A 26,929-nucleotide genomic window follows, 5' to 3' on the forward strand; every position below is an offset into this window, starting at 1 on the left:
ATTTCAGAGAGGAAGGGAGGGGGAGAGAGACAGGAAGACCCATGATGAGAGAGAATCATGCATCGGCTGCCTCCTGCACTGCTCCACACTTCGGATCGAGCCCATAACCCAGGCACGTGCCCTGACCGGGAATCAAACCCGGGACCCTTCGGTCCGCAGGCCAGTGGTTCAGCCAACCGTGCCAGCCTCAGAAAGCCTCCACAGAGCACCCAGAGGGCCAGGGTCTCGGACAGCCTCCAGGTTCTCAGACGCACAGGTGCCCAGGCCTGAGAGGACTGAAGTTGTGTGTTAATTCCAAGGAATACGCAAAACAGCCCATTAGCAGAAGGCTGTTTGGTTAAACAACGAAACAAAACTGCCCACCCATGTGCAAACCCGTCACACTATTACGAGGAAAGGCTGCGTTGCACACGGCTGTATCGAAGCGCCTATTTTTGAGACGGCGGGGGGGGGGGGGGGGGGCTCTCCTACGGAATGAAGTCTGGGGTGAAAACACCCCCGTGGCCAAAACCAGACTGTCATCTGTTCTGTCTGGTTGCACGGTGACGCTCTAACACATCACGTGACCACCGCCAGCCGCTCAGACAGGGAGGCATTCCTTCACGGGGCACGGAGGGGGGGGGGGTACTCACAGCTGGAGAAGATCAGCGGGCAGGAGTGCTCGTCCATGGGGAAGTGGTGCAGCTGCAGCTGGCACTCGGCATTGATGGTGAGCCTGCGGGGGGGGGGGGGGGGGGGGGAGCCAAGGTCACTGTCAAGGTCAGCCAGCCAGGACCCAGCAAAGTCACAGTGGGTGTGTGGTGGGGGGAACGGGGCGGGGCACCATCCATTCAGTGGCATCATGGGGTTGTTTTGGTGTTGTGTCATTTTTGTATTGCTTTGAAAATAAATATATATATATTTTTTATTGATTTCAGAGAGGAAGGGAGGGAAAGAGAGAGAGAGAGAGAGAGAGACATCAATGATGAGAGAGAATCATGGATCAGCTGCCTCCCACACGCCCCCTACTGGGGATTGAGCCCCTAACCCGGGCATGTGCCCTTGATAGGAATCGAACCTGGGACCCTTCAGTCTGCACTGAGCCAAGCCAGAGAGGGTGGTGTAGTGTCATTTTGTATTGCTTTTTCTTTTTTTTTTTTTTTTTAATTTTTTTTAATATATTTTATTGATATTTCACAGAGAGGAAGGGAGAGGGATAGAGAGCTAGAAACATCGATGAGAGAGAAACATCGATCAGCTGCCTCCTGCACACCTCCCACTGGGGATGTGCCTGCAACCAAGGTACATGCCCTTGACCGGAATCGAACCCAGGACCTTTCAGTCCGCAGGCCGACGCTCTATCCACTGAGCCAAACCGGTTTCGGCTTGTATTGCTTTTTTAAAAAAATATGTTTTTATTGCCGGGACCACGTGGCTCAGTGGTTGAGCGTCCACCTAGGAACCAGGAGGTCATGGTTCAATTCCTGACCAGGGCACGTGCCTGGATTGTGGGCTTGATCCCCAATAGGGGGCGTGCAGGAGGCAGCCGATGGATGATTCTCTCTCATCACTGACGTTTCCCTCTCTCCCTTCCTCTCTCTGAAATCAATACAAACCTATGGAACCAAAGAAATAAAAATAAAGAGCCCTGGCTCGGTGGTGGGAGAGTCGGTCAGAGGGACACAAGTCTGATTCCCGGTCACGGGCGTGGGCTTTGGGTGCAGGACGCAACTAACCGATGTGTCTCTCTCCCATCGATGTTTCTCTCTCTCTCTTCCTCCCCCTCCCCCTTCCACTCCCTCTAAAAAACAATGGAAAAATATCTTCGGGAGAAATATCCTTGGTGAGCATTGATGAGAGAGAGAGAGAGGGAGGGAGAGAGAGGGAGGGAGAGAGAAAGAGAGAGAGAGAGAGAGAGAGAGAGAGAGAGAGAGGGAGAGAACATGCAGCAAAGGTGTGAGGGGGAGTCTGGGAGAGCAGGGTGAGGCCTGGGGTTCAGGGAGGGCAGGGCTCCGAAGGTCCCGTCCCCTCCTCATGCCCGGGAGGCAGGAAGGCTGGCTTAGGTGCAGGCATGGCTGTGGCATGTTGCAGCGTGCACCCGGTCAGACTTCTCTGAAGCCCGCTTCTCTCCCCCACAACCAGGTCTCTGGGAGGCCATCCCTGCCCCAGGAGCACGCGTGACGGGGCGGCCGTGTTTGTAGGAGGGATGCACGGGGAACACCCTCTCGGCTGTCTCACCTCCCACCCCCCCACCCCCCCGCCCTTGTGATCTCGAGTTTGTTAATTTGCTCTAATTACATGTGTTAATTAGCACATCTTCCTGTTCCCGGCTAAGTGGACCCGCGGGTTAAATAGATTAACGCTCATTTCCACGGCCCACTTCCAGCAGAAATGGATTCTGATGAAGAATACCCTTCCTTCATGGCCTACAACCTGTGCCTTTCTTTTCTTTTACTTATTTTTTTTTAAAGATGACATTTATTTATTTTTTAAAAATATATTCTTAGATTTCAGAGAGGAAGGGAGAGAAGAGAGAGAGAGAGAGAGAGAGAGAGAGAGAGAGAGAGAGAGGGAGGGAGGGAGAGAGAATCATGGATCGGCTGCCTCCTGCACACCCCACAGTGGGGATCGAGCCCACAACCCGGGCATGTGACCTGTCCAGGAGTCGAACCATGACCTCCTGGTTCACAGGTCAATGCTCAGCCACTGAGCCACGCTGTGTGCCTTTATTTTCACACCCACGGCATCCGGGCGGGCGGACTTCCCAGGCATCGCGCGCTCGGCGTGGATAATGGGCGGAGAGACCCCACGGGGCAGAGAAAGAGGGTTCCCATCCCTACCAGGCCCTCGGTCAAGGACCCAGGCCCCCCCGCCCCCCGCCAGGCCCCCCGCCAGGCGTCTCGCCTTAACGTGTAGAGGATCTTGCCGTCGTTCCAGATGCGCAGCAGCTGGTTGGGCGTGGTGATCCAGTGGGCCTCGGCCGTCTTGGAGTTGCGGAAGATGGTGTCGGGGATCCAGATCAGCCCCACCATGTTGCTGTTCAGGGTCAAGATTTTCATGGTGCTGTTGAAGCGGAGGCGGCTGTCCGTCCAGGTCTGAGCAAAAAAGATGTCAATCTGGTATTCCTGAAACAGAGCAAGGAGAGGGGCCGTGGTTCTGTTAGTGGATGTCCTCTTTTTTTAAAAAAAAAAATACATAGTTTTTTTTTTTTTCTTGATTTCAGAGAGGAAGGGAGAGGGAGAGAGAGAAACATCCATGATGTGAGAGAATCACTGATCGGCTGCCTCCTGCACGCCCCCTACTGGGGATCGAACCCGCAACCCGGGCGGGTGCCCTGATGGGGAATGGAACCTGTGACCTCCTGGTTCATAGGTCGACGCTCAACCATTGAGCCACACCAGCTGGGCATTGAGCCACACCAGCTGGGCTACAGAATCATTTTTTATGGGGTCATTTTCTTTCTTTCTTTATTTTTTTGTTAATCCTCACCCAAGGATAATTTTTTTTACTTTTTTCTTTATTGATTGAGGTATTACATATGCGTCCTTATCGCCCCATTGCCCCCCCGCTCCCACCCCTAGGGTACTTTTCCATTGATTTATTTTATTGATTTTTTACAGAGAGGAAAGGAGAGGAATAGAGAGTTAGAAACATCGATGAGAGAGAAACATCCATCAGCTGCCTCCTGCACACTCCCTACTGGGGATGTGCCCGCAACCAAGGTCCATGCCCTTGACCGGAATCGAACCTGGGACCCTTCAGTCCGCAGGCCGACGCTCTATCCACGGAGCCACACCGGTTAGGGCTCCATTGATTTCTTAAAGGGAGTGGAAGAGAGAGGGAAAGACAGAGAGAAACATCGATTGGTTGCCTCCTGAGCCCCAACCAAACTGGCTAAGGCTACTGTAATCTTTTAGGGGGTCATTTTCTTGACCTCTCTCCTTTCGGCGACCTACTACCCAGTACTTTTTTTTTTTAATTTTTTTAAATTTTTGGAGTTCTCTTTGATGGATGGACCTATAGCCAGAAATGGTGGGGCTCTATCACACACGTTCCTGTCCTCGGCCCGGGGAGGGAGGACAGGGAGAGGGGAACACGGGCTTCAGCTCCAGGAACACAGCGCCAGCAAATGAAGGAGGTGCCCTGGCCGGGTGTCTCCGTGGTCAGAGCATCGGCCTTCGCACTAAAGGGTCGCGGGTTCGATTCCCGGTCCAGGGCATGTACCTGGGCTGCAAGTTCAACCCCCCGTCGGGAGTGCTTGCGGGAGGCAACCAACGGATGCGTCTCTCACACATCAATGCTCCTCTCTCTCTCTCTCTCTCTCTCTCTCTCTCTCTCTCTCTCTCTCTCCCCCCCCCCCCACTTCTCCCTCCCTTCCACTCTCTCTAAAAAAAAAATCAATGAAAAAAAATAGCCTCTGGTGAGGAGGAACAAAAATTAAAAATGGAAAGGAAGTTGCCCCTCCCCGCCCCCCCCGCCCCCGAATTTTGGTTCTTCTGGGTTCCAGAAGCTTCTCCAGCCATCACTGAAATGGAATTTCTGGTGGACCTGGATGTGAGAGAATAGGGGACGTGGGGAAAGAAGCAGGAAGCAGCCAGGAAAGAGGGCTCATTTTAGAACGCTCATTGTCTGCGCAACGGCTCCGACTTGCAAGAGTTCAAGCTGCATTCCTAATGATCTGCAAATACGGGCAGCTGTGTTTGCTCTCGCCCACGCCATTACATCTTCCCGCACGGCACGCTTCCTCAACCGCGGACCTTGGGAGTTGCACCCCCCGAGTTTGCAGGTTTTACAGGCCCCCCCCCACTGCCTACCCCAGACCTCCAGTGCCTCTTCTCCAGCCTGTAGGGAACCCCGCCTTTCCCATCTTCCCCTCCAGCCCTGCTCCGGCCAGCAGGGCACGCCCATGGCCATATCAGCCACACCTGTGCTTCCTGCCTGGTTCCGGCCACGCGCCCCCCCCCCCGAGTGTCTCTAACATCCTGATGCCTCTCCCTCCCCCCTGCAACAAAGAATTCTTATTATTCACAAAGGGAACTCCTATTCACGTGGAGGAAGCCGACGAGGCCGTGAACGTGGTCTACACAAGCTTCCCGAGAACATGGCATCCAGGAGAGAGAAAAACAAAAGAACGGAAGGACAGTGGACGTACTGAGGAAGAAATCACTAAGGAATTGTTAAAAAAAAAATAGCCTATCTGATAAAGAGGGAATATGCAAATTGACCGTTACGCCATCACAAAGATGGCGGCGCCCATAGCCACAAGGTGGCGGTGCACAGTCCCTTCAGCTCTGCCAGAGTACCCCAGTCCTTTCAGCCCCGCCGGGGGAGGGAGGGCTGGCAGGTGCGCAGTGCGGCGGACCCGCCCTCAGCCCCCCAGCTGCCCAGGGCCAGCTTGAAGCGCGGGCAAGCCTCGGATGGTGGCTGCCCAGCCGCCCAGGGTCAGCCCGAGGCGCAGACGAGCCTTGGATGTCGGCGGCCCAGCCGTCCAGGGTCAGCCCCAGTCCACCTGAGGCTCAGGTAACCAGGGCCGGCCGAGGCTTGTGCTATCAGCAGTGGCAGCAGCAGAGGTGTGATGGGGCGTTACCTTCCCCTGATTGCCGGTCACCTCCCGCCCTTGCGGGTTCCCGGACTGTGAGAGGGGGCCGGCCAGGCTGAGGGACTCCCCCTGCTCCAGTGCATGAATTTTCATGCACCAGGCCTCTAGTAATAATAATAATAATAATAATAATAATAATAATAATGTGAAGTGATAAGAGAAAATAGCAAATAAAGTTTCAAAACATATCACAGAGAACTGAAATGCATAGATACATCATCATATATATGTATAGACCAGTGGTCGGCAAACTGCGGCTCGCGAGCCACATGCGGCTCTTTGGCCCCTTGAGTGTGGCTCTTCCACAAAAGACCACGGCCTGGGCGAGTCTATGTGGAAGAAGTGGCGTTAGAAGAAGTTGAAGTTTAAAAAAATTTGGCTCTCCAAAGAAATTTCCATCGTTGTCCTGTTGATATTTGGCTCTGTGGACGAATGAGTTTGCCGACCACTGGTATAGACCGTCTAAGGCAGGCCTCCTCAAACTACGGCCCGCGGGCCACATGCGGCCCGCCGAGGACATGGATCCGGCCCGCCGGGTGCCGCTGCCTGTCCTGCTTAGCAGCCGATGCGTCCCGGGCCCGCAGTGCGCATAGGAATTTGTTCATAGTTTGTTTTGTTTTTTAAACTATAGTCCGGCCCTCCAACGGTCTGAGGGACAGGGAACTGGCCCCCTGTTTAAAAAGTTTAAGGACCCCTGGTCTAAGGCCCCTCAAACCATAAGAAATGCAAAACATGCACTGTGAATAACTCGAGTTGCCCCCCTTAAGCACCCAAGTGCCCCCTGGGGGGTGTGCCCACGCTGGGAACCGCCGAAGTACCCTGTCCTCCTGCTTATCAGCTCTGTGCTGGGCAGTACTGCAATCCCGTGTGGATTTCCCTCCACGCATCCGGAATCTCCTCCCACCGCTGCGCAGCCATGTCCCCTGACCTGAGCTAGAGGCACCCCACGGCTCAGCAGGGAACTTGCCCCGTGCTCCCCTTTGCTTGGGACCCCAGAGGGGCTTCGTGTCGGGTGGTGCCATCAGCCTGGAAGGGGTGTGAGGTTGAGAACTGAAGTTTTCGTTCGAAAAGACGGAGACCTTTCTTCCCATGAGCAACTTGGTCGAGAACCTAATTGTTGGCGATGGGCGACGGTCGAGAACCGAGGTTTGACGGTGTTTTCTGCGTCTTACGCTTCAAGCCCTTAGTTCGGGGGGGAAGGTTTTCTATGTTTCTGTTCCTTAAAGTTATGGATGTGCCCTCGCCCGGTCTGGCTCAGGGGAGAGAGTGTCGGCCTGCGGACGGAAGGGTCCCGGGTCCAATTCCAGTCAAGGGCACATGCCCAGGTGGCGGGCTCGATCCCCAGTAGGGGGCGTGCAGGAGGCAGCCGATGGACGATCCTCTCTCATCGTGGATGTTTCTGTCTCTCCCTCCCTCTCTGAAATCAATAAAAATATATTTAAATAAATAAAATAAGGAACTGATATCAATATTATAATGGGGGGGGGGGGCGCCAGCATCACCTACCCATAGCAGGAGATGGTCTCCCTGTTGCTATGGAAACAGTCCCGCTTTACCTTCCCTTTGTCCCTGGTCTGAAAGCACTTCTGTTTGCTGCTGTGACAGACAGAGTCTGCATCCTGGTCGCTATAGTAACAGCTTGCAGACCTGCTCTCCCATCCCCGCTCCTCTCCCATCTCTGCCCACCAGGACACAGCCCCGATTTCAGGTGACTGACCCGATTATGATCCAGGAGATAATCAGGGTCGGGTCACCTGCTCTAATCCCGGCAGGCACATGCCTCAACCTTGGAGGTGCCAGCTACCTGGAGGCACCACGCACCTCCTCCCTCCCTCTCTCTCTCTCTCTCTCTCTCTCTCTCTCTCTCTCACACACACACACACACACACACACGCACACACACACACGTGGTCTAATCCACAGGCAAATCCATTAGGCATAACGAGGACAACATAAAACCAGGCGTACAGGCCCGTCCCGTGGGGCCGGCTGTCCCAGGAGCGCGGCGGTCCGTGTGTGTGTGTGTGTGTGTGTGTGTGTGTGTGTGTGTGTGTGTGTGTGTGTGTGTGTGCGTGTGCGCGGTGGAATGAAGTGAGGCCACGCTTCCCCCTTTGCCCCAAACGCACGCGGGGTGTGTTTCCCAGGTCCCCCGAAAGGAATTCGCAGGCTTGCGGACAACATTCAGAATATTCGCGAAGGGACGAGGCACGGGCGTTCTGGAGAACGCTGTCCATCCACCAGGGGCTTCTGACAGGGACCGCGTCCCGGGTTTCGCCGTGAAGCGAGCAGATCAGCCGCCAGGACTTCACGGAGATTCAAAGACGGCGGCGGGTGGGGGGTGGGAGGGGATGGCTGTAATGACTGACGCTGAGCACCAAAGCCAAGGTCGAGCCAGCACGTTCCCCGGGCACCGCGCCCGCATTCGCCCGCGGCGCGTGGAGACCCGTCTTCGTCACGTTACGATAACGCCCTCCGAGGACTGGGACCCACGGCCGTGCCTCGCGGGTCTACTTCCGAAGGAACGGCTCCGTTTTTACCTTGAGTCCCTCGGGGAAGGTTGCCACACGGCTCAGGAACGTCGGGACAAATAGCTCGTCTGTGACCTGTAAATACGTGTTTCTAGAAGCACCTACACAACTCTCCGTGAATACCGCCGCTCCTATGGTGACTGCGGAAAGGGCTCTAAGGAAAATAAGGGGATAACGAGGGCCGGGTTACCCGACCCTACTTCATCGTGCAGCTCAACACACTGTAAAGGTGGTGTCCGTGTCTCGTCCTTCTTTTTCGTAATCATCGTACCTCTGAGGGCGGTTTCAGACTCACCGAACTCTGTGCGCCCTCCACCCTCCAGGTTCTGCGATGAACTCACCTCGTACTTCTGCGGTGTACCTGTGACCGCTGACGAACCTGTATGGGTACGTCATTAACCCAAGTCCGTATTTCGTTCATACCTCCTTCCTTTTCACCTGATATCCTTTTACGTTGTTTATTTATTTATTTACTTGTTATTATTATTATTTTTCGGTTAATCCTCCCCCAGGGTATTTTTTTCATTGATTTTTACAGAGAGTGGAAGGGAGGGAGGGAGGGAGGGAGGGAGAGAAACATTGATGTGAGAGAGACACGCCGATCAGACGTCCCCAGCACACGCCCTGACGGGGGGCCAGGGGAATCGAACCTGCCACCCAGCCATGTGCCCTCGACCGGGAGCTGAACCCGAGACCCTTTGGTGCAGAGGCAGAGGCGGAGGCGGAGGCTCTAACTACGGAGCCACACCAGCCAGGGCGGGGCTAAACTCTCTACCGGCTGCCCTCGCCGACTGCTGGCGTTACTGGAATCGCCTCTCGTATAGAATTCAACCCTGTCTCTGCTGAACGGGCTCAGGGAGTGGCAGGCAGGACGGACCCCTCGGCTGTCCGGGTTCAGGACCCCGAAGGGTGGACGGCTGCTCGGACCACACCCACCCCCCCTGAGTGAGTCTCGGCCAGGGAGGTGAGCGGGTCTGTGATGGCGCCCCTCACCGACACCAGGGAGGTGTTACCGGACAGGGCAGCCCCCTGAGCTAGCAGGCGAGGGTCCCCAACCTCGATCCTTGTCTTCTCAAATAAACGAACTCACTACAATACGAGAGACCTTGACCGCGCCGTGAAAAGCTAATTTGTTAACGCGACTAAAGCTTGCATGCACCTCCATTTGAAAGAGCGAAGCGAGCAAACCTATACATCTTGCCCGAGGCTGCAGGCTTCTCTGCTTCGGGAGTAAACGTGACTTCCCCTCCCCCCTTCTCCCTGCCCCTTCTGCGTTCTTTCGTTCTCTCGTTGGGAGGCCTCTAACGCTGCTGCTGCTGCTGCTGCTGCTCTCGGAGCGCCCTGGGCTGGGGGAGACAGTGCTTTGTTCTCTGCGGGCCGGCTGCAGACCGCTCACACCAAGTTTGCCCTTGTCCTGACATTCCTGCCTCGGTTTCCCCCCATCCTCCTGCCCCGGGATCCCGTAACAGGTTACTCGAATTCAATATAAATCAGCCTGACGGTGACGTGGCGGCGCTGTTTCACGTTTGGAGAAATCTGCCCTCCACGCGCCTTTCGGAGGGGGGGGGGGGGGGGGGGACACACACACCCCTCTCACGTTCGAGGCCAGACCGAAGGACGACCGACACGCAGCGTTTCCTGCGACACAACGGGGTCTGTCCCCTGGGACGCAGCACGACGGTTATCATCCTCAAGCAGCGGGGTTCCCACGTCCCCCGGGGAACCGAAAACCGTTCTCAGCTCGCACAGGTAGTTCTCACGTATTAAAAAACAAACAAACAAAAAAAAAAAAACCGTAGCTGCGCCTGCGTGGTGACAGGCCCAACGCCGGGAGGAACACTGGATTTTGCACGAGAAACTCGTAGGGGCCTCGGGTAAAGCAAGAGAGCTCCGTCCTCGCCCGTGTCCCAGCTACGACGTACCTCCGTGGAGGAAGTGGGAAGGATCTTCGCTGCAGCAGCAGCAAAAAAATAAAATAAAATAAAAAATTTTTAATCTGTTTTTGCAACGTGTAGATAATTAGATGGCTCTTTCCTTGACACCACCGAGGAAGGAGTCGATGTAATGCAGACCGACTCCGTCCATCAAGCAACCCATAAAAGGGGCGCCCCCGGCCCGCGAGTGAATTAATTAACGGGAAAATGACCGCGTGCGCTTCAAGCTTCAATCTCCGTTTGCAGCTCCCACAGCAAGAGGCCGGGGAAGGCTGGAGCGGGACAGCCCTTGACCAACCGCACCCTCTCTTCTCTGTGTGGCGTTTCCTCAGACACTTAAACGTGGAGCTGCCTCGGGACCCAGGGGTCCCACTTCCAGGAACGTGTCCTAGGGAACCCCGAAACGCCAACCGGAAAGAAGGGGTGCGCCCCTGTGTTCATAGCCCCACCCTTGACAATAGCTCAGACCTGGAACCGGCCCACAGGCCCCTCGGCAGACGAGTGAATGAAACAGCTGTGGGACGTCGCCCTGGCCGGTGTGGCTCAGTGGACAGAGCGTCGGCCTGCGGACTGAGGATCCCGGGTTCGATTCCGGTCCAGGGCATGGACCTCGGTTGTGGGCTTGATCCCCAGTGTTGGGGGGGGGGTGTGCAGGAGGCAGCTGATGGATGTTTCTCTCTCACTAATGTTTCTTTTCCTTTTTTTAATGTATTTTATTGATATTTTACAGAGAGGAAGGGAGAGGGATAGAGAGCTAGAAACATCGATGAGAGAGAAACATCGATCAGCTGCCTCCTGCACACCCCCTACTGGGGATGTGCCTGCAACCAAGGTACATGCCCTTGACCGGAATCGAACCTGGGACCCTTCAGTCCGCAGGCCGACGCTCTATCCACTGAGCCAAACCGGTTTCAGCTCACTGATGTTTCTGACTCTCTATCCCTCTCCCATCCTCCCTGTAAAATCACTAAAATACACATATATATATTTTTAAAAGCTGTGGTGCATTTACACCAGGGAATACTATGCAGCCGTAAAAAAAGAGGGCTCTCTCCCCAACTTCCTCTCCCGGCCTCAGAGGGGGAACAGCACCGTCAGGGCGCCCCTGTCTTTCTGACAGGTGACATCAGTCACCGGTCACCTCTAACTCCTAGGAGGCTGCTTGCACGGGGAGACTCCAGGCCCCCGAACTGTGCCCCCACGTGGCATCCTGGCGCTCTCCAAATGCCAGGGCGCCTTAGAAAATTAACCATTTGCTTTGCTTTCTTAAAGAATATGTTTTTATTTTTTATTTTTATTTTTTTAAAATATATTTTATTGATATTTTACAGAGAGGAAGGGAGAGGGATAGAGAGCTAGAAACATCGATGAGAGAGAAACATTGATCAGCCGCCTCCTGCACACCTCCCACTGGGGATGTGCCCGCAACCAAGGTCCATGCCCTTGACCGGAATCGAACCTGGGACCCTTCAGTCCGCAGGCCGATGCTCTATCCACTGAGCCACACCGGTTTTGGCAAGAATATGTTTTTATTGATTGCAGAGAGGAAGGGAGAGAGAGAGAGAGAGAGGAACATCAATGATGAGAGAGAATCGTGGATCGGCTGCCTCCCGCACACCCCGGCCCTGGGGATCCAGCCTGCAACCCGGGCCTGTGCCCTTGACCAGCCATCGGACCGTGACCTCCTGGTTCCTAGGTTGACGCTCCACACCCCTGGGCCACGCTGACCGGCAGAATGCGCTCTGGGGTCTTTCAGCAGCCTGAAGGCCATGGAAAGAGCTGATGGGGTCTGTAGTGTGATCGTCACCGATCACAGCTCCTCGGCTGGAGTTACTTCTTCTCAGAAGCTCTTGTAAACACTTGGCATGGGGGCCTCCAACTTCCCTGCAGATGGATGCTTCCCTGACCCGTTTCCCACACGGGGCCCCACAGTGCCTAGTCTAGCCTGCCCATGGGCTCAGCCCTCAGCCTCGAAGGTTGTTTTTATTTTTATTTATTTTTTTGATTTTTTTTTTTGATATTTTACAGAGAGGAAGGGAGAGGGATAGAGAGCTAGAAACATTGATGAGAGAGAAACATCGATCAGCTGCCTCCTGCACACGCCCCACTGGGGATGTGCCCGCAACCAAGGTACATGCCCTTGACCGGAATCGAACCCGGGACCCCTCAGTCCGCAGGCCGACGCTCTATCCACTGAGCCAAACCGGTTTCAGCGTTTTGTTTTTTTAAATAAATAAACCAGAGGCCCAGTGCACGAAATTCGTGTAAGGGGCTCAGCCCTCACAGCCCCGGCTTCATCCGGAAGGTCGTCCGGATGGTCGTTCTGCTGTTCGGTCTAATTAGCATATCAGCTCCTTATTATATAGGATAATCAAGGGCAGAAAGAGTATCTTGGAAGAGTTTCAAAACGGCGCACGGCACCTTAGAACGTCAGGAATTTGCTTTTCTTTTTTTAAACCTATTTTTTACTGATTTCAGAGAGGAAGGAAGCGGGGAGAGAGCGGCAGAAGCGTCCATGATGAGAGGGAATCATTGCCAAGCGCCAGCTGCCCTCGGACCAAATGGGCTGCAGTCCTGTGACCCCACCCGCTCCCCCTTCCTTCTGAGATCCGTCCGTCGGTCCCACGCTCCCATGTCTCTGGATCTATCCTTCCCGGTCCTCCTAGCGCCTGGAAGAGTGAGATAACTTTTTTTTTAAAAAAAAAAATCTTATCCATCAGAAACATGACAACATGATAGATTCTTATTAGAAGAAAACGAAGCCCGCTTGCCATCCATTTAAAACGCTGGCCGATCGCTTCCGGCGTTTTATCGGCAGGAAAATAACGTGGAGAGAAAAACTGTCATCTGCAGAGCAGTCTTTCACGAAGTAGGAATCGAGGGTTGAAAGGAAACTGTGGGCCACCTAAGGCTCTTCTCCCCGAAGAGGAATAATCGGTCATTCTTCCTTGAGAAGCAAAAATAAATCATGAGGGCCCGGCCGGCGTGGCTCAGGGGTTGAACATCAACCTAGGAACCGGGAGGTCACGTTCCATTCCGGGTCAGGGCACAGGCCCGGGTTGTAGGCTTGATCCCCAGTAGGGGGCGTGCAGGAGGCAGCCCATCCATGATTCTCTCTCATCATGGATGTTTCTCTCTCTCTCCCTCTCCCTTCCTCTCTGAGATCAATAAGAATATATTTAAAAACACACACACATGCCCTGGCCAGTGTGGCTCAGTGGATAGAGCGTCAGCCTGCGGACTGAAGGGTCCCAGGTTCGATTCCGGTCAAGGGCATGTACCTCGGTTGTGGGCACATCCCCGGCAGGGGGTGTGCAGGAGGCAGCTGATCGATGTTTCTCTCTCATCGATGTTTCTAACACTCTATCCCTCTCCCTTCCTCTCTGTAAAAAAATCAATAAAATATATTAAAAAATAAAATAAAAACACACACACAAGGAAAAAAACAACTTTCTATTAGAAAAACAAAAACTGCCACCCGCAGAACAATCCTTCACGAAGTAGGAATCGAGGGTTGAAAGGAAACCGTGGGCCACCTAAGGCTCTTCTCCCCGAAGAGGAATAATCGGTCATTCTTCCTTGAAAAGCAAACATAAATCAGGAGGCAGAAGTCCTGTTTCCTTGTGCTTGCTCCAGTTAGCTTGACGTCACCCCGCGCCCACGCCCGGGTTAGCGAGGGGCGATTCTGTAGGTGTCTGGAAAGCGCCGGTTGCCCATTAGCTGCCCGAACCAGCAGCGGCTCATCTGGGTCAGGCGCCCATGCATTAGACCGCTGACCCCGTGCCCGCCCGGCCCATGGCACATCCACGCCGATGCCCGGCAGCGAAGCCGGGAGCACACGGCCACGGCCTCCCCCGCTAAGTGTCCTCCTCGCTCCGCTCTCAAGGCCTGGCTGGGCAGTGAACCGGTCGCCTCCCCTGCAGAGACCGGGGTGGTACCCGGGGGGGCCGGCAGCCCTGCACGCAGACAGAGCTCCGTCTCTCGGATTCCGGTGTCCGTGCTCGTCCACGTCACGCGTGGAAACGTCACAGCCCAGCCGGCCGGCGTGGCTCCGTGGTGGAGCGACGACTCGTGAACCAGGAGGTCCCTGTTCCGTTCCCAGCTGCGGGCTGCTGGATGCCCAGGGCGGGGCGTGCAGGAGGCAGCCGGGTCACCATCCCCTCTCATCGTGGATGTTCCTCTCTCTCTCCCTCTCCCTTCTTCTCTGAAATCATAAAAACATATATTTTTTTATATTTTATTGATTTTTTTTTACAGAGAGGAAGAGAGAGGGATAGAGAGTTAGAAACATCGATGAGAGAGAAACATCGATCAGCTGCCTCCTGCACACCTCCCACTGGGGATGTGCCCGCAACCAAGGTCCATGCCCTTGACCGGAATCGAACCTGGGACCCTTCAGTCCGCAGGCCGACGCTCTATCCACTGAGCCAAACCGGTCAGGGCAAGACATATATATATATATATATTTTTAAGAAAAGGAACAAGTTTCATTTCACTGAGCCTTCAGCTCTGAGCTTCAGCATGCATTTTTCGCTTGTTTGTTCTTTTCCCAGCGTTACCTCTTTCCACCGGCCAGAGCAGGTGTCCCCGATGCCCGCTTTGTGCTCCCCGCCTTTGTGACACTGGACCTCCCTGGGGCCGATCTGTGTGTGAGGCCCCTCTGAAGGCGGGCTCTGTGGGAGGCTGGGGGAAGGGACAATGGCCCCTTTCGCTCATTGTCGCCAGCAGCCAGGGTTGAACTAGAAATGCTGAACGCAACCGAGGAATTATTCTCAGCACAAAGGGTGGGCTGCATGGTGAGGGGCGGAGAACAGTCCTGAGGGGGCCCTGGGCAGGACAGATGAGGGGGCCCGGAGCAGGGGGTGTGGGCGAGGGCTCGGTCCTGACTGCTTTCTCAGAACACTGCTCCCCTCCTGGCGGGAAGGCTGGAAGGTTCGGGGAGCGGTGAATGGCCGCCTAGCAGTGCCCAGCCCTGGGTGTGGGTGCATGGTGTTTGCCGAGTGCCATTTCCCACCCAGTGGGGCAGAGCTCTGCCACCCGAAGGACTCCAGGGCTCGGGGGAGAGCTGAGCACACAGGCCCCCCGACAGGCACCCAAGCCGGCTCCAAGGGAGTCAGTCTCCTTCACAAAGACGGGGGGAGACCCCGAGAACCAGAGAGGGTGACACCACACTTCCTCACAGGGGCGGGGAATGTGCAAGGACCGATGAGTTCAGAATGAAATGCCATAAAGTGCAGGAGAGAGAGGATGGGAGAGAGAAGGAGAGAGGAAGGGGAAGGGGAGAGAGGAAGGGGGAGGGGGGAGAGAGGAAGGGGGAGGGTGGAGAGGGGGGGAGAGAGAGAGAGAGAGAGAGGGAGGGAGAGAGAAGGAGAGAGGAAGGGGAAGGGGAGAGAGGAAGGGGGAGGGGGGAGAGAGGAAGGGGGAGGGGGGAGAGAGGGGGGGAGAGAGAGAGAGAGAGGGAGAGAGAAGGAGAGAGGAAGGGGAAGGGGAGAGAGGAAGGGGGAGAGATGGAGAGAGAGAAAAACATCGACGTGAGAGAGACACATCGAGTTGCCTTGCCCACCCGCTCCCAGGCCAGGGGTAGGTGCCCTTGTCCGGGAACCCAACCTGCACCCCTCTGGTGTGTGGGGCTGACGCTCTAACCACGGAGAGACACTGGCCAGGGCTGGCAGACATGTTCACAACGAACTACGGATAAAAGATCAAGCCTTGGCCCTGGCCCGTTTGCTCAGGGGCAGAGCGTCGGCCTGCAGACCGAAGGGTTCCTGGGTTCCATTCTGGTCCAGGGCACGTTATCTCGGTGGCAGGCTTGATCCGGGGTCTCTCACAGCGATGTGTGTCTCTCTCTGTCTCTCCCCCTCCCTTCCACTCTCTCTAAAAAATCAATGGAAAAATATCCTCAGGTGAGAATTAGCAAAACAAACAGACGAGATCATGTCTCAGAGCATGGGGAGCGAGCAATGCTGTTCAGAATCTCCGGGCTAGCTTCCCTCCTGTCGTCCTCCCTCCCTCCCTCCATCCCTCCCTCCCTCCCTCCATCCCTCCCTCCCTCCCTCCCTCCCTCCCTCCGGGGCTCTCCCTTTCCCCTCCTCCTCCCTCCCCTCCCCCTGCCTCCTAAAGCCACACCATCCACGTCCAGGTGGCCTGGAACTGGTACCCAGAGGCGCAGCCTCAGATGGGCACTGGCGAGTGGTTATCGTCCCAGCGCCGCTGAAAGGCAGGGGATTCCCTGGGGAACTGCTACCGGGGGGTGGGGGGGTGGGGGGGGCCCTAGCTTCGTACAGCATCCCTCTACACCGACGACGACGAGGGCGGAGGGTCCCCCCGCCCCCCCGGAACATTCCGCAACAGTCAGCAGTTTAAATGCCACGAGAACCACGCACGCCATGCCCTGGCACGTCGACTTGGGAGCCCGCAGATGCTGGCCGACGTTTACTTATTTATTTAAGTCTATTTCTATTGACTTCGGAGGGGAAGGGAGAGGGAGAGAGAGAGAGAGAGAGAGACATCCATGAGGAGAGAGAACCGTGGATCAGCCGCCTCCTGCACGCCCCACACTGGGGATCGAGCCCGCCACCCAGGCACCTGCCCCGACGGGGAATGGAACCGTGACCTCCTGGTTCATAGGTCGACGCTCAACCACTGAGCCACACCGGCCAAGCTGGGCTATCTTTTTAGGGAAAAGCGTTTGAGGATCGGGGTCCGACGCCAAGCCCATTGCCAAGTGGTATAATATCCCACGACTGACATTCCCAGACGGGTCCTTCCCTTCCCTTCCCTTCCCTTCCCTTCCCTTCCCGCCCCCACCCCCCATCCAGACTCCCCAGCTCCCAGCTTTCTCCCTCCCTCCCTGAGGGACAGACAGCCCGAGTCCGTTTGGAGCCAGAGCTAAAAGCCCAATCTGGAGGAGGGAGACTCGAAAGTGGCAATTACATCTTTTCCTTTCGAAAAACCGCTTGTGCTGAGCGATTTCAGAACCTATCTGGAGGACGAGTGAATACTATGATGGTCACGGGGACGTATTTACATCAGCTTTCCCGTTTTACACGCTCACATCGGGCGGCCAGTGATGAAACGCTCCCCCCAAGAAAAGCCAGGCCCCACTTCCTGCACACCTTGTGTGGGTCGCATTCCCAGCGGGACTCCAGGGCCCTGGTTTCAGGACCATGGAGAGCGCAAACGCCACGGCCACTGCTGTTCCCTGCATGGGGCCCGCTCACACTGGATGGGACCACTGGTCTCTGTCCGTCTGTCTTCCGTCTTGCCGTTTGCTCTGTTCCTTCCGTCTTGCCCTGTCCCTTCTTCGGGATCAACGCTGTGTCTCCTCGACTCTTTTCGTTACTTTAATGAGGGCTCTGTGGTTTGCGACAGGCTGTCTTTCAATTCCTTGGTGCCCACTGTAAATTCGTGGTTACAGCCACGCCCATCCCCCCCAGGAGCACGTCCCTGGGGGGGGAGGAACAGGAAGGAGCCGTAAGGGTTTCTGTCAGCTGTCAGGCGTGTGCACCAGCTCTGGGATGTGACACTGGCTGTCCTCGGAGAGAGGGGAGCGGGGGCGGGGGGGGGGCGAAAGGGAGGTAAATAGCAAATGATTTAATGACAGGGAGGCCCTCACGCAGCCAGCGGGAACGATGGTGGCGCATGCTAATTCCTCCGGCTCGTGAATAAGGAAATCTTGGTTTCTGCCAACCAATGCTTCACACGCAAGGAGCTCCCATCGTTTAAAATTATCTGGCCCGGCCGGCGTGGCTCAGCGGTTGAGCATTAACCTATGAAGAAGCAGGAGGTCCCGGGTCCGATTCCGGTCAAGGTCACCTGCCCGGGGTTGTGGGCTCCATCCCCAGTAGGGGGCGTGCAGGAGGCGGCCGATCCATGATTCTCTCTCCTCACTGACCTCTCTCTCTCTCTCTCTCCCCCTTCCTCTCTGACATCAATAAAAAAATGTATTAAAAAAAACAAACTCTGTGAGAACTTCTGAAATGGCGGGGGGGAGCTGCGGGGTGGACGGCAGAAAGCAAATGACAGAAGCAGGGCGGCACGCCTCCCGTCCACACGTCGGCGTTTCCCTTCGGAGCCCGTTCCAAGGTGGGAGGTGTGGGGAGGGGGGCCCGTCGCAGCGTGGAGCCGAGAGGCGAGCCCTCCGCGGCCTGGCCGCGGGACGTCACCCCATGACCCCGAAATGAGGGCACGGCGCCCCACGGCCAGCGGTGGGCATGCATAATGAACGGTCGGCAGTGGGAGGCCTAGGCATCCATTCAGGACATACACGCAGAAGTAACACATCCATTATTCATACTCAAAAAAATAAAAAATAAAAAAAATCTCAATTTCTCCACAGGCACGTCAGAAAAAAAGGCAGCATTTTTCCAACAGAAAGCCGGATTTTATGTTAAGGTGACAGCATGGCCACATTCACTTTTTGTTCTTGATATACTTTGGGGGGAAGAAACCTCGACAACTGGAATGAAACGAGAAATAAAAAATAGAAGGAAAATGCCCAGCCTGCATGGCTGCGTGGATCATGAGCGTCGACCTAGGAACCAGGACGTCACGGTTCGATTCCCGGTCAGGGCACACGCCCGGGTTGCGGGTTCCATCCCCAGTGGGGGGCGTGCAGGAGGCAGCCGATGCGTGATTCTCTCTCATCATGGATGCTTCTCTCTCTCCCTCTCCCTTCCTCTCTGACATCAATAAAAAAAAAAAACAGATATATTTTTAAAAAGCAGAAGGAAAACTGAAAATGTCTCAGCGCACACTTTTTAGACAACCCACAGGTCAAAGCAGAAAATCTCAAGGGGAATGTGCAAGTGTCTTGAGGCTCGGGAAAAGTGAAATGTCACCAACGAAACCTCACACAACACAGGGAACGCAGGGGCTGAGAGCTGCAAATGCTCACGCTGAAACACGATTTCCCATCAGCAACCTAACTTCACACCCGAAGGAACTGGGGAAATGCAAGCAAAACGATTCCAACGTGAGCAGGGAGGCAGCAAAAAAGACCGGAGCAGAGATCAATGGAACAGAGAAGAGAAAAACAATTAAGAAAATCGACAAAACCGGGAGCTGATGATTGGACAGGAAACGCGTGCCTGTGACGCACACAGGCGGGGGGGGGCGGGGGGGGTGTCTCCGAGTACGACTCGCAGTTAGAAGCACAGGGTTCCTTGGAGAAGTGGTCCTACTAGGTGAGAGGCAGGAAATGTGTAAGCCCGGAATGACTTGCTCAACAGAATGCTAGTCACCTCGTCATTACCATTTTTTTTTTAGAGAGAAAGGGAGATGGAGATGGAAAGAGAGAGAGAGAGAGAGAGAGAGAGAAACATCAGTGAGAGAGAACCATCCCTCAGCTGCCTCCTGCACGCCCCGCACTGGGGATCGAGCCTGCAACCCGGGCACGCGCCCTTGACTGGGAATCAAACCGTGACCTCTCAGTGCATGGGTCGACGCTCAGCCACGGAGCCACCCTGGCCGGGGGGGAAGACTATTTAATTTATTTCTCTTTATTGTTGATCACAGATACCCGCCCCCCCCCCCGCCCCGGTCTCCCCTCCACCCAGTTCCCACCCCGCCCACCTCCGGCCTTCACCACACGAGCGTCCACGTCCACGGGCTACGCGTACGTGCGCCTACATTCTCTACCCACGGGAGTTAGGAGAGGATTTCAGTAGCTTCCCTCGGGCGGAGCGTCAGACAATCCGTTCCAGTAAGAATAGGTGCAATGAATTAAAATATTTCAGACGTGCTTATCCCGTGCCTTGGGAGAGCGATTTTTAAAATTTATTAGCCATCTTTGCAAAATAATGAGCTGGTTTCCCCAGCATCTTTCACAGGGATAAATAAAGGGGGAGGAAAAAAAATCAAGCATTTAATCTCCGCGGTTCTGTACAAAGCGCCCCTCAGGGTACCCGGGCAATCAAACAGTTGATAAGAAGTTTATCTTTATAGGGAATCGTATTCCCGGCGGCAGCCGCACATATTTCATTCACTGGCGAGGGTGACAGGCTGAGCCACATTTTAAATTTTGATAGAACGGGTCTGCAGCGGAAGGGAATACTAAAGAGACGGATGCCTGCGGAGAGAAAACAAGAATCCCTGGACGGAAGGCTCAAATAATGGAGCAATTAAAAAGCAGGGGGAGGGGAGGAGGGAGGGGGGCGGGGAGAGGCCTTCGGCTGGCGTGGCTCCGCGGTTACGCACCAACCTCTGAACCAGGCGGTCACAGCTCGATTCCGGGTCAGGGTACGGGTATCAAACCGTGACCTCCCAGTTCCTAGGTCCATGCTCAACCAACCACACCGGCCACTGAGCCACGCCGGCCGGGCTGAGAGGCTGATTTTTCCTTGATTTGCCCCCCCTGCCCATCCTTCGCCATCGGAGGTCTGGCGGACGCTGGCGTCCGAGGCTGGCACGAACCGGTCCTCGGAGCAGTTTGGGGGCCAGGCTGGAGGGCCCAGCGAGGTGACGGCGGTGTTATCTCTTCACGACGCTCATTAACAGCCGGCCTGGGCCCGTCCTGCTGGCTCGGAACGCCGTGCTGGCTGCCAGACTTCCCGCAGGCCGCTTTGTGGAAACGCCGTGCCGCGTCTGTCCCCGCTACCTCGGCCCTTGCCAAGATTTAATCCGTCTTCCAGGGAACCGCTCCCGCTCACAGCACGCACCCCCGCCCCCCCACGCGGCGGCCCTGTGAGTCCTTACATCATAAGCAAGGCCTGTGGCAGCCAACACCTGGCTTCCCGGCTCCCACTGTATCTAAAGTTGCACTTGAATTTTTTAAGTAATTCTTTATTAAAAAAATAATAATAATTCTTTATCGTTGAAAGTATCACCGTTCTTCTCTTCCCGCCCCCCCCCCCGGCCCCCCCCCGCCCCGTGGACCCCCTCCAGCCCACCCCCGCCCCCACGCCAGGCCCTCACCACCCTATTGCTGTGTCTGTGGGTCGGGCAGAGCTGCACACAAGGTCTTTGGTTGATCACCTCCCACCCACCCTCCCCGCCTTCCCTCCGCGATCCCGCACTCTGTCCCATGCTTCCGTGTCCCCGTGCATCGGTCTGTTCTGCTACTGAGACTCCATACAGGCGTGTGATCGTGGGATACTTGCCTTCCTCTGACCGGCTTGTGTCACTTAGCATGATGCTCGCCGGGTCCCTCTGTGCTGTCTCGAAGGGTAAGTAAGAGATCCTCCTTTCTCACGGCTGCGTAGTATTCCCTGGTGTCAATGTACCACAGCTTTTTGTACCCACTCGTCTACACGGACGGGCACCTGGGCTGTTTCCAGACCTTTGCTATTGTACATTGAGTTGCACTTAATTTTTAAACGTATCATCCTAGTCCGGCCGAGAGAACCCTCCATCCGCTGCCTCCTGCCCACCCCCTACCGGGGACCGAGACTGAAACCCAGGTATGTGCCCTGACCGGGAGTGGGACCGGCGACCTCTCGGAGCATGGGACGATACGCAACCAACCGAGCCACACCAGCGGGGCAGGAAGAATACTCTTATTTGGACCAGGGCCAGCCCTGGGTTCCAATCAGGCCTTCGACTGCTTGGGTGAGGCCCACCCACCCGGGGGCGGGCAACCTGCTCTACTCTGTCTACGAATTCCAGTGCTAACCTCAACCAGAAACACCCCTCAAAGACACCCCCGGAATCATGTTTTACCGACAAAGTGGGCACCCGGCGACCCAGTCCAGTGGAGGGACTCATACAGTCAACCATCGTGCGCCAGGAAAACCCAGGTCCTGCGTGCTCAGAATCCCTCAGCGCCCGGGAGGACCATGAACGTGGCACGTATTTATGTGTCGGACGCGACCTGACCTGGGAACCCGGCGGAGGAGGCCTTGGCCGGCCGGTGGGGCCGAGGTTCAGCCAGGGTCGGGCCCGACCTCGAGCACGAGCCTGTGGGGGCCGCTGTCACACGCGGTAGCCCTCCGAGCGCGGCGGCCATAAACAATGCTTTGGATCGAGAGAGAAAAAGCCCTTCCTTTTCATCTCCACGGAGACCTGCGGCTGAATCGGAGGAGAGACGGGCTAATCGTGACAAAGCCAGCAACATCACTGACCATCAAAGGGAAGTGCTTTCTTTCATCTTCAGTCAATTTCCTCAAAGCGTTCTGCGCGCCCGCCCAGCCCGGGAGGGTGACGGGGAGAAGGCTGGAGGCGGACACGCGAGGCCGAGCTTTTCCCCCAGGAAGGCCAGCGCGGGGAAATCATCCGTTAAGCCGCGAGGGCCGTTTGCAAATGAGTCCCCCGTTTGTCTTGGCATTCCTCCAATGAGTGGGCCCAGAATAGAACAGATACAAAATAATAACAACAACAACAACAATAATAATAATAATAGAGCGACGGGCCAGCAGCTCTGGAAAACGGATCGAACCCACAACCCGGCATGTGCCCTGACCACGAGTCGAACTGGTGACCTCCTGGTTCATAGGTCGATACTTCTGAGCCGCCACCCCACCCCCTCCATGGGGTCCGACCCACGTGACTTGTAAAAAGTATCCTCAGTTCTGCAGCTCTGACATCCCCTCTCGCCCGCTGCCGTTGGTGCGCTGAATTGTTTGATTCCGTTTCAATGAATTACTCAGGAGGAAGAATGAATCTCGGATACAAACACCGTGGGTAGAGTTCCCTTCGGCTGCCCAACACCGGCATCTCCCGGGCGGCTGCCTTCCTCTTGTGCGAGGTTGAGGCTGAATCATAGAACTCGCTGTTTTTGGGGGGGAGTGGGGGGTAGCGTGTCTGTGCGTGTGTGCGTTTCTCTACAAGCTCACATCAAGCTCCTGTCATGTGGTGGGCGCTGTCCGAGGTGCTGGGTTGCCAAATGAAGCCAGAATCCGTTTCTTCCCCCGAGAATCCGCGGTGGCCCTGGCTCGGTGGACAGAGCGTCGGCCTGCGGACTGCAGGGTCCCGGCTTCAAGTCCAGTCAAGGGCACATGCCCGGGGGGCGGGCTCCATCCCCAGTAGGGGGTGTACAGGAGGCAGCCGATCCATGATTCTCTCTCATCATGGATGTCTCTCTCTCTCTCTCTCTCTCTCTCTCTCTCTCTCTCTCTCCCCCTCTTCCTGCCTCTCTGAAGTCAATAAAAATATATAAAAAACAATAACCCACAACTCAGGCAGAGCCTGACCCCTAACCATCTGGCAAGGAAAACGTATTTGCTTTCGGATTTCTCGCGCCTCCTGTTGCACTAAATACTCGGAGGTGTGTTTTTCCCAGGAAAATAGGGAAGTCTTTCCGTGAAATAATGTCCACGTCACCTCGGTGACACTGCTCCAAACAAAGGGGAAGAAAACAGGAACCAACGTTTTTAAAAGCTGTGTCAGCCCGGCGGGCGTGGCTGTGGGTTGAGCGTCTGACCTAGGCACCAGGAGGTCACAGTTCGATTCCCGGTCAGGCCCATGCCTGGGCTGCGGGCTTGATCCCCCGAGTGGGGCGTGCAGGAGGCAGCCGATCCATGAGTCTCTCTCATCGTGGATGTTTCTATTCCTGCCTCCCTTCCCCTTCCTCTCCCAAGTCAATAAAAATATAATTAAAAGCAGCAGCAGCAGCAGCAGCAGCAGCAGCAGCCGGGCTGCTGGGAGGAGAAGGTGGAGGTGAGCACGGAGGTGGCCCAGAGCAGGGCCACCAAAGGCCATGGACGACGGGCAGCGCGGATCCCCCCCCACAGGCAAAGCGACCCACCAAGACGGCGCCTGTGAGCGGGGACTCGGGGTTTCTGACGACGGAAACACACAGGATGCCGTCCGCCTGGGACGACGTCTGCTTCCGAGGGTTGCCTGGGATACGAGGAAGCCCCGATTTTTAAAAACAACAACAAACAACAACAACACACAGACGCTTGGATGCACCGTCAGACACCTTCCAAGTTAATGGGATGGAGGCGGCCTCAGAACACGCGGCCTCGCCCGTACCCTGGAGCCCCAGGAGGTGGCCGGTGGGGAGAGGCCCCCCCCCCCCCGCCATCCCAGGTGCATTTGCAAAGCACCAGGGGTCTCAGCCAGCCCGCCACACCCTGCTGGAGCACAGAGACCCTTAGCTGGGAAGGTCTCTCTTTCCAGCCTCGAAGAACCATGTGCCCGGTGGTCGTGGTTATCACCACACTGACACCAGGGCCTGCTCCCTAAATACACGCCCCCCCCGCCCTGCCCTGGCCTGTGTGGGCCAGTGGTTAGAGCGCCGGCCCTCGGACGACCGAAGGGTCTGAGGTTCGTTCGATTCCCGGTCAAGGGCACGTACCTGGGTTGCAGGTCCGATCCCCGGCCCTGACCCGGGTGCGTGCAGGAGACGCAACCCGTCCACGTCTCTCTCTCTCTCTCTGTCTCTGTCTCTCTCTCTCTCTTCCCTTCACTCCCTTCCACTCTCTCTCTCTCTCTCTGTCTCTCTGTCTCTGTCTCTCTCTTCCCTTCACTCCCTTCCACTCTCTGTCTCTCTCTGTCTGTCTCTCTCTCTCTCTTCCCTTCACTTCACTCCCTTCCACTCTCTCTCTCTCTGTCTCTGTCTGTCTCTCTGTCTGTCTCTCTCTCTCTCTTCCCTTCACTCCCTTCCACTCTCTCTCTCTGTCTCTGTCTCTCTCTCTCTCTCTTCCCTTCACTCCCTTCCACTCTCTCTCTCTCAAAAAAAAAAAAAAAAGAAAATCAAGCCCTAGCTGGTGTGGCTCACTGGATAGAGCATCAGCCTGCAGACTGAAGGGTCTCACGTTCAATTCCCGGTCAGGGCACATGTCCGGGTTGCAGGCTCGATCCCCAGAAGGGGGCATGCAGGAGGCAGCCGATCCATGATTCTCTCTCATCATTGATGTCTCTGCCTTCCTCTCTGAAACCAATAAATTTTTTTTTTTTTAAATAGCCTTGGGTGAGAATAACAACAAGAACAACAACAAAGAAACAGGAGCATCTCCTATGAAACATCGAGGCAGAGGGTGGGGGTGTCCATCAGGGGTTTCCTACTCAGAGGGAGTCGCTGTGTCTGTCTCTGTGGCTTCTGCCGGGGCCCGGTTACCGTTTAAAAACGGGCTCCCTGCTGGCATGCAATTTACGGGAGGTTATCGATGAAGCTGGGGGTCAGCGCTGGAGTCTTAGTCCTGCCAGGAAACGCTTTATCCTGCCTTTTTTTTTTTTTTGGTTGGGACGGGGAGGCAGGAAGATGGAAGACAGGATGACGGGTTCCATAAATCAGCCTGCGCGTTTTCTCTGAGGCCGGTGCTTGCTGATCATAAATCTTCAGCGGCCGCCCCCCACCCCCGACTGATGCCGATTCAACCTGGGAGAGCTGTGACCACACTCGGAAAGTCAACGCAACGGAGAGGGTTTTGTGTGGTTTTTATTGATTTTTTTAAAAAAATATTTTATTGATTTCAGAGAGGAAGGGAGAGAAAAACATCAATGATGAGCGAGAAGCGTGGACCGGCTGCCTCCTGCACGCCCCCTACTGGGGATCCAGCCTGCATCCCGTGACGGGGAACCGAACCAGGGACCTCCTGGTTCACCGGTGGATGCTCAAACCCTGAGCCACGCCAGCAGGGCTGCAGCTGAGCGTTTTAATGGACCACCCAGCTGGGCTGCTAGTTAGCCGGTAAAAGCTGACGCCTGATTCTAACAACGACGACAAAAGAGCTGTTACCTGAAAGGAACGTCACGTCATCGCAGACTTATTAACAACCCGAACGAGGTAGAGGGCCTGAGGCCTGCCCAGCTTGGGACACGGTGTGGGACCTAGGAATCAGGAGGTCACGCACAGTTCGATCCCTAGTCAAGGGCACACGCCCTGGTTTCGGGCTCCATCCCCAGCAGAGGGGCCGGTGAGGGGGGGGGGGCGTGCAGGAGGCAGCCGATGGATGATTCTCTCTTATCATCGATGTGTTTTTTTTTCTCTCTCTCTTCTCCCTCTCCTTCCTCTCTGAAGTTTAAAAAAAAAATGTTTTAAATAAATAAACTCCCAAATTCAGAGATGCTGTGATTTCGGGGTGAGCAAGACATCCGGTCGGTTCCTCAGGTTTCTCGGAGCTTCGTCCAATGGAGAGAGTCGATGACTCACACGTCCAAGGAGCGTTTCCCGCCCCTCAGTGGGGTGCGTCTCCGCTGAGAGTGAAAAGCATGCAGAAATCTTTCCTGTCTCCCCCGTGACTCAATCAGACCCTCCCCATCTGGAGCTCCAGCGAGCAGCGCTGGGCAGGGACGGCTTCAATAGCTCTTTGGAGATGCTTCCATTTCTTTCTGGTTGTTAATCCTCACCAGGACTATTTTTTTTCCCATTTATTTTATTTGGGTTTTTTAGAGAGAGAGTAGAAGGGAGGGAAGGGAAGGGAAGGGAAGAGAGAGAGAGAGAGAGAGAGAAACATAGAATGGGAGAGAGACACATCAATGGGTTGCCTCCCACATGCACCTGATCAGGGCCGGGGATTGAACCTGCAACCCAGGTAGGTGCCCTTGACCAGGAGGTCACGGCTCGATTCCCGCTCAGGGCACACGCCCAGGTTGCAGGGGCCCGATTCCAGCAGGGGCGTGCAGGAGGCAGCCGATCCATGATTTTCTCTCATCACTGAGGTTTCTGTCTCTCTCTCCCTCTCCTCCCCTCCGCCTGACCGACTCCTGCGCCCACACCCTGACCCTATATGGCGTGAGGTTCTCGACCCGACATGAGGGAACCTCACCACCCCTCGGGGCAGACACCCACACCCTGGTCTGGGCCTGCGGAGAGGATGCAATAAAACCTCTTAAACTCTCACAGCGTCTCTTTGCCTGGGGCTCCTTCCGGCGCAGACTTAACCATCGGAGCGGGGGGGGGGGGGGGGGGGTGGGGAGGGGTCCTCCCTGCCACCGTCACAGCCCCAGCCCCGACGTTCATCATCGTCCACATTTAAACTACCGGCACGCGCCACCGATACACGCCA

The 26,929-nt window shown here is 55.7% G+C and overlaps 1 protein-coding gene across 6 annotated transcripts in view; it reads right to left on the reverse strand.

Annotated features, from left to right (window-relative positions):
• GABRG3 (gamma-aminobutyric acid type A receptor subunit gamma3) overlaps positions 1 to 26,929 on the reverse strand; it is a gene marked incomplete at its 3' end in the record, with an annotated part of 67,247 nt that overhangs the window by 28,811 nt on the left and 11,507 nt on the right. For all 6 annotated transcript variants that reach the window (XR_013959667.1, XM_080651461.1, XM_080651460.1 and 3 more), the window contains 2 exons: positions 2,884 to 3,104; positions 633 to 715 (listed from right to left, as the gene is read on the reverse strand). Coding sequence is in view for 5 of the 6 variants with exons in the window: in XM_080651461.1 (XP_080507587.1) it covers positions 633 to 715; positions 2,884 to 3,104 (304 nt within the window). The remainder of the gene's footprint in view (positions 1 to 632; positions 716 to 2,883; positions 3,105 to 26,929) is intronic.

Source organism: Plecotus auritus (genome assembly GCF_963455305.1).
Source record: "Plecotus auritus genome assembly, chromosome: 15".
In the NCBI taxonomy this organism is placed as follows: domain Eukaryota; kingdom Metazoa; phylum Chordata; class Mammalia; order Chiroptera; family Vespertilionidae; genus Plecotus; species Plecotus auritus.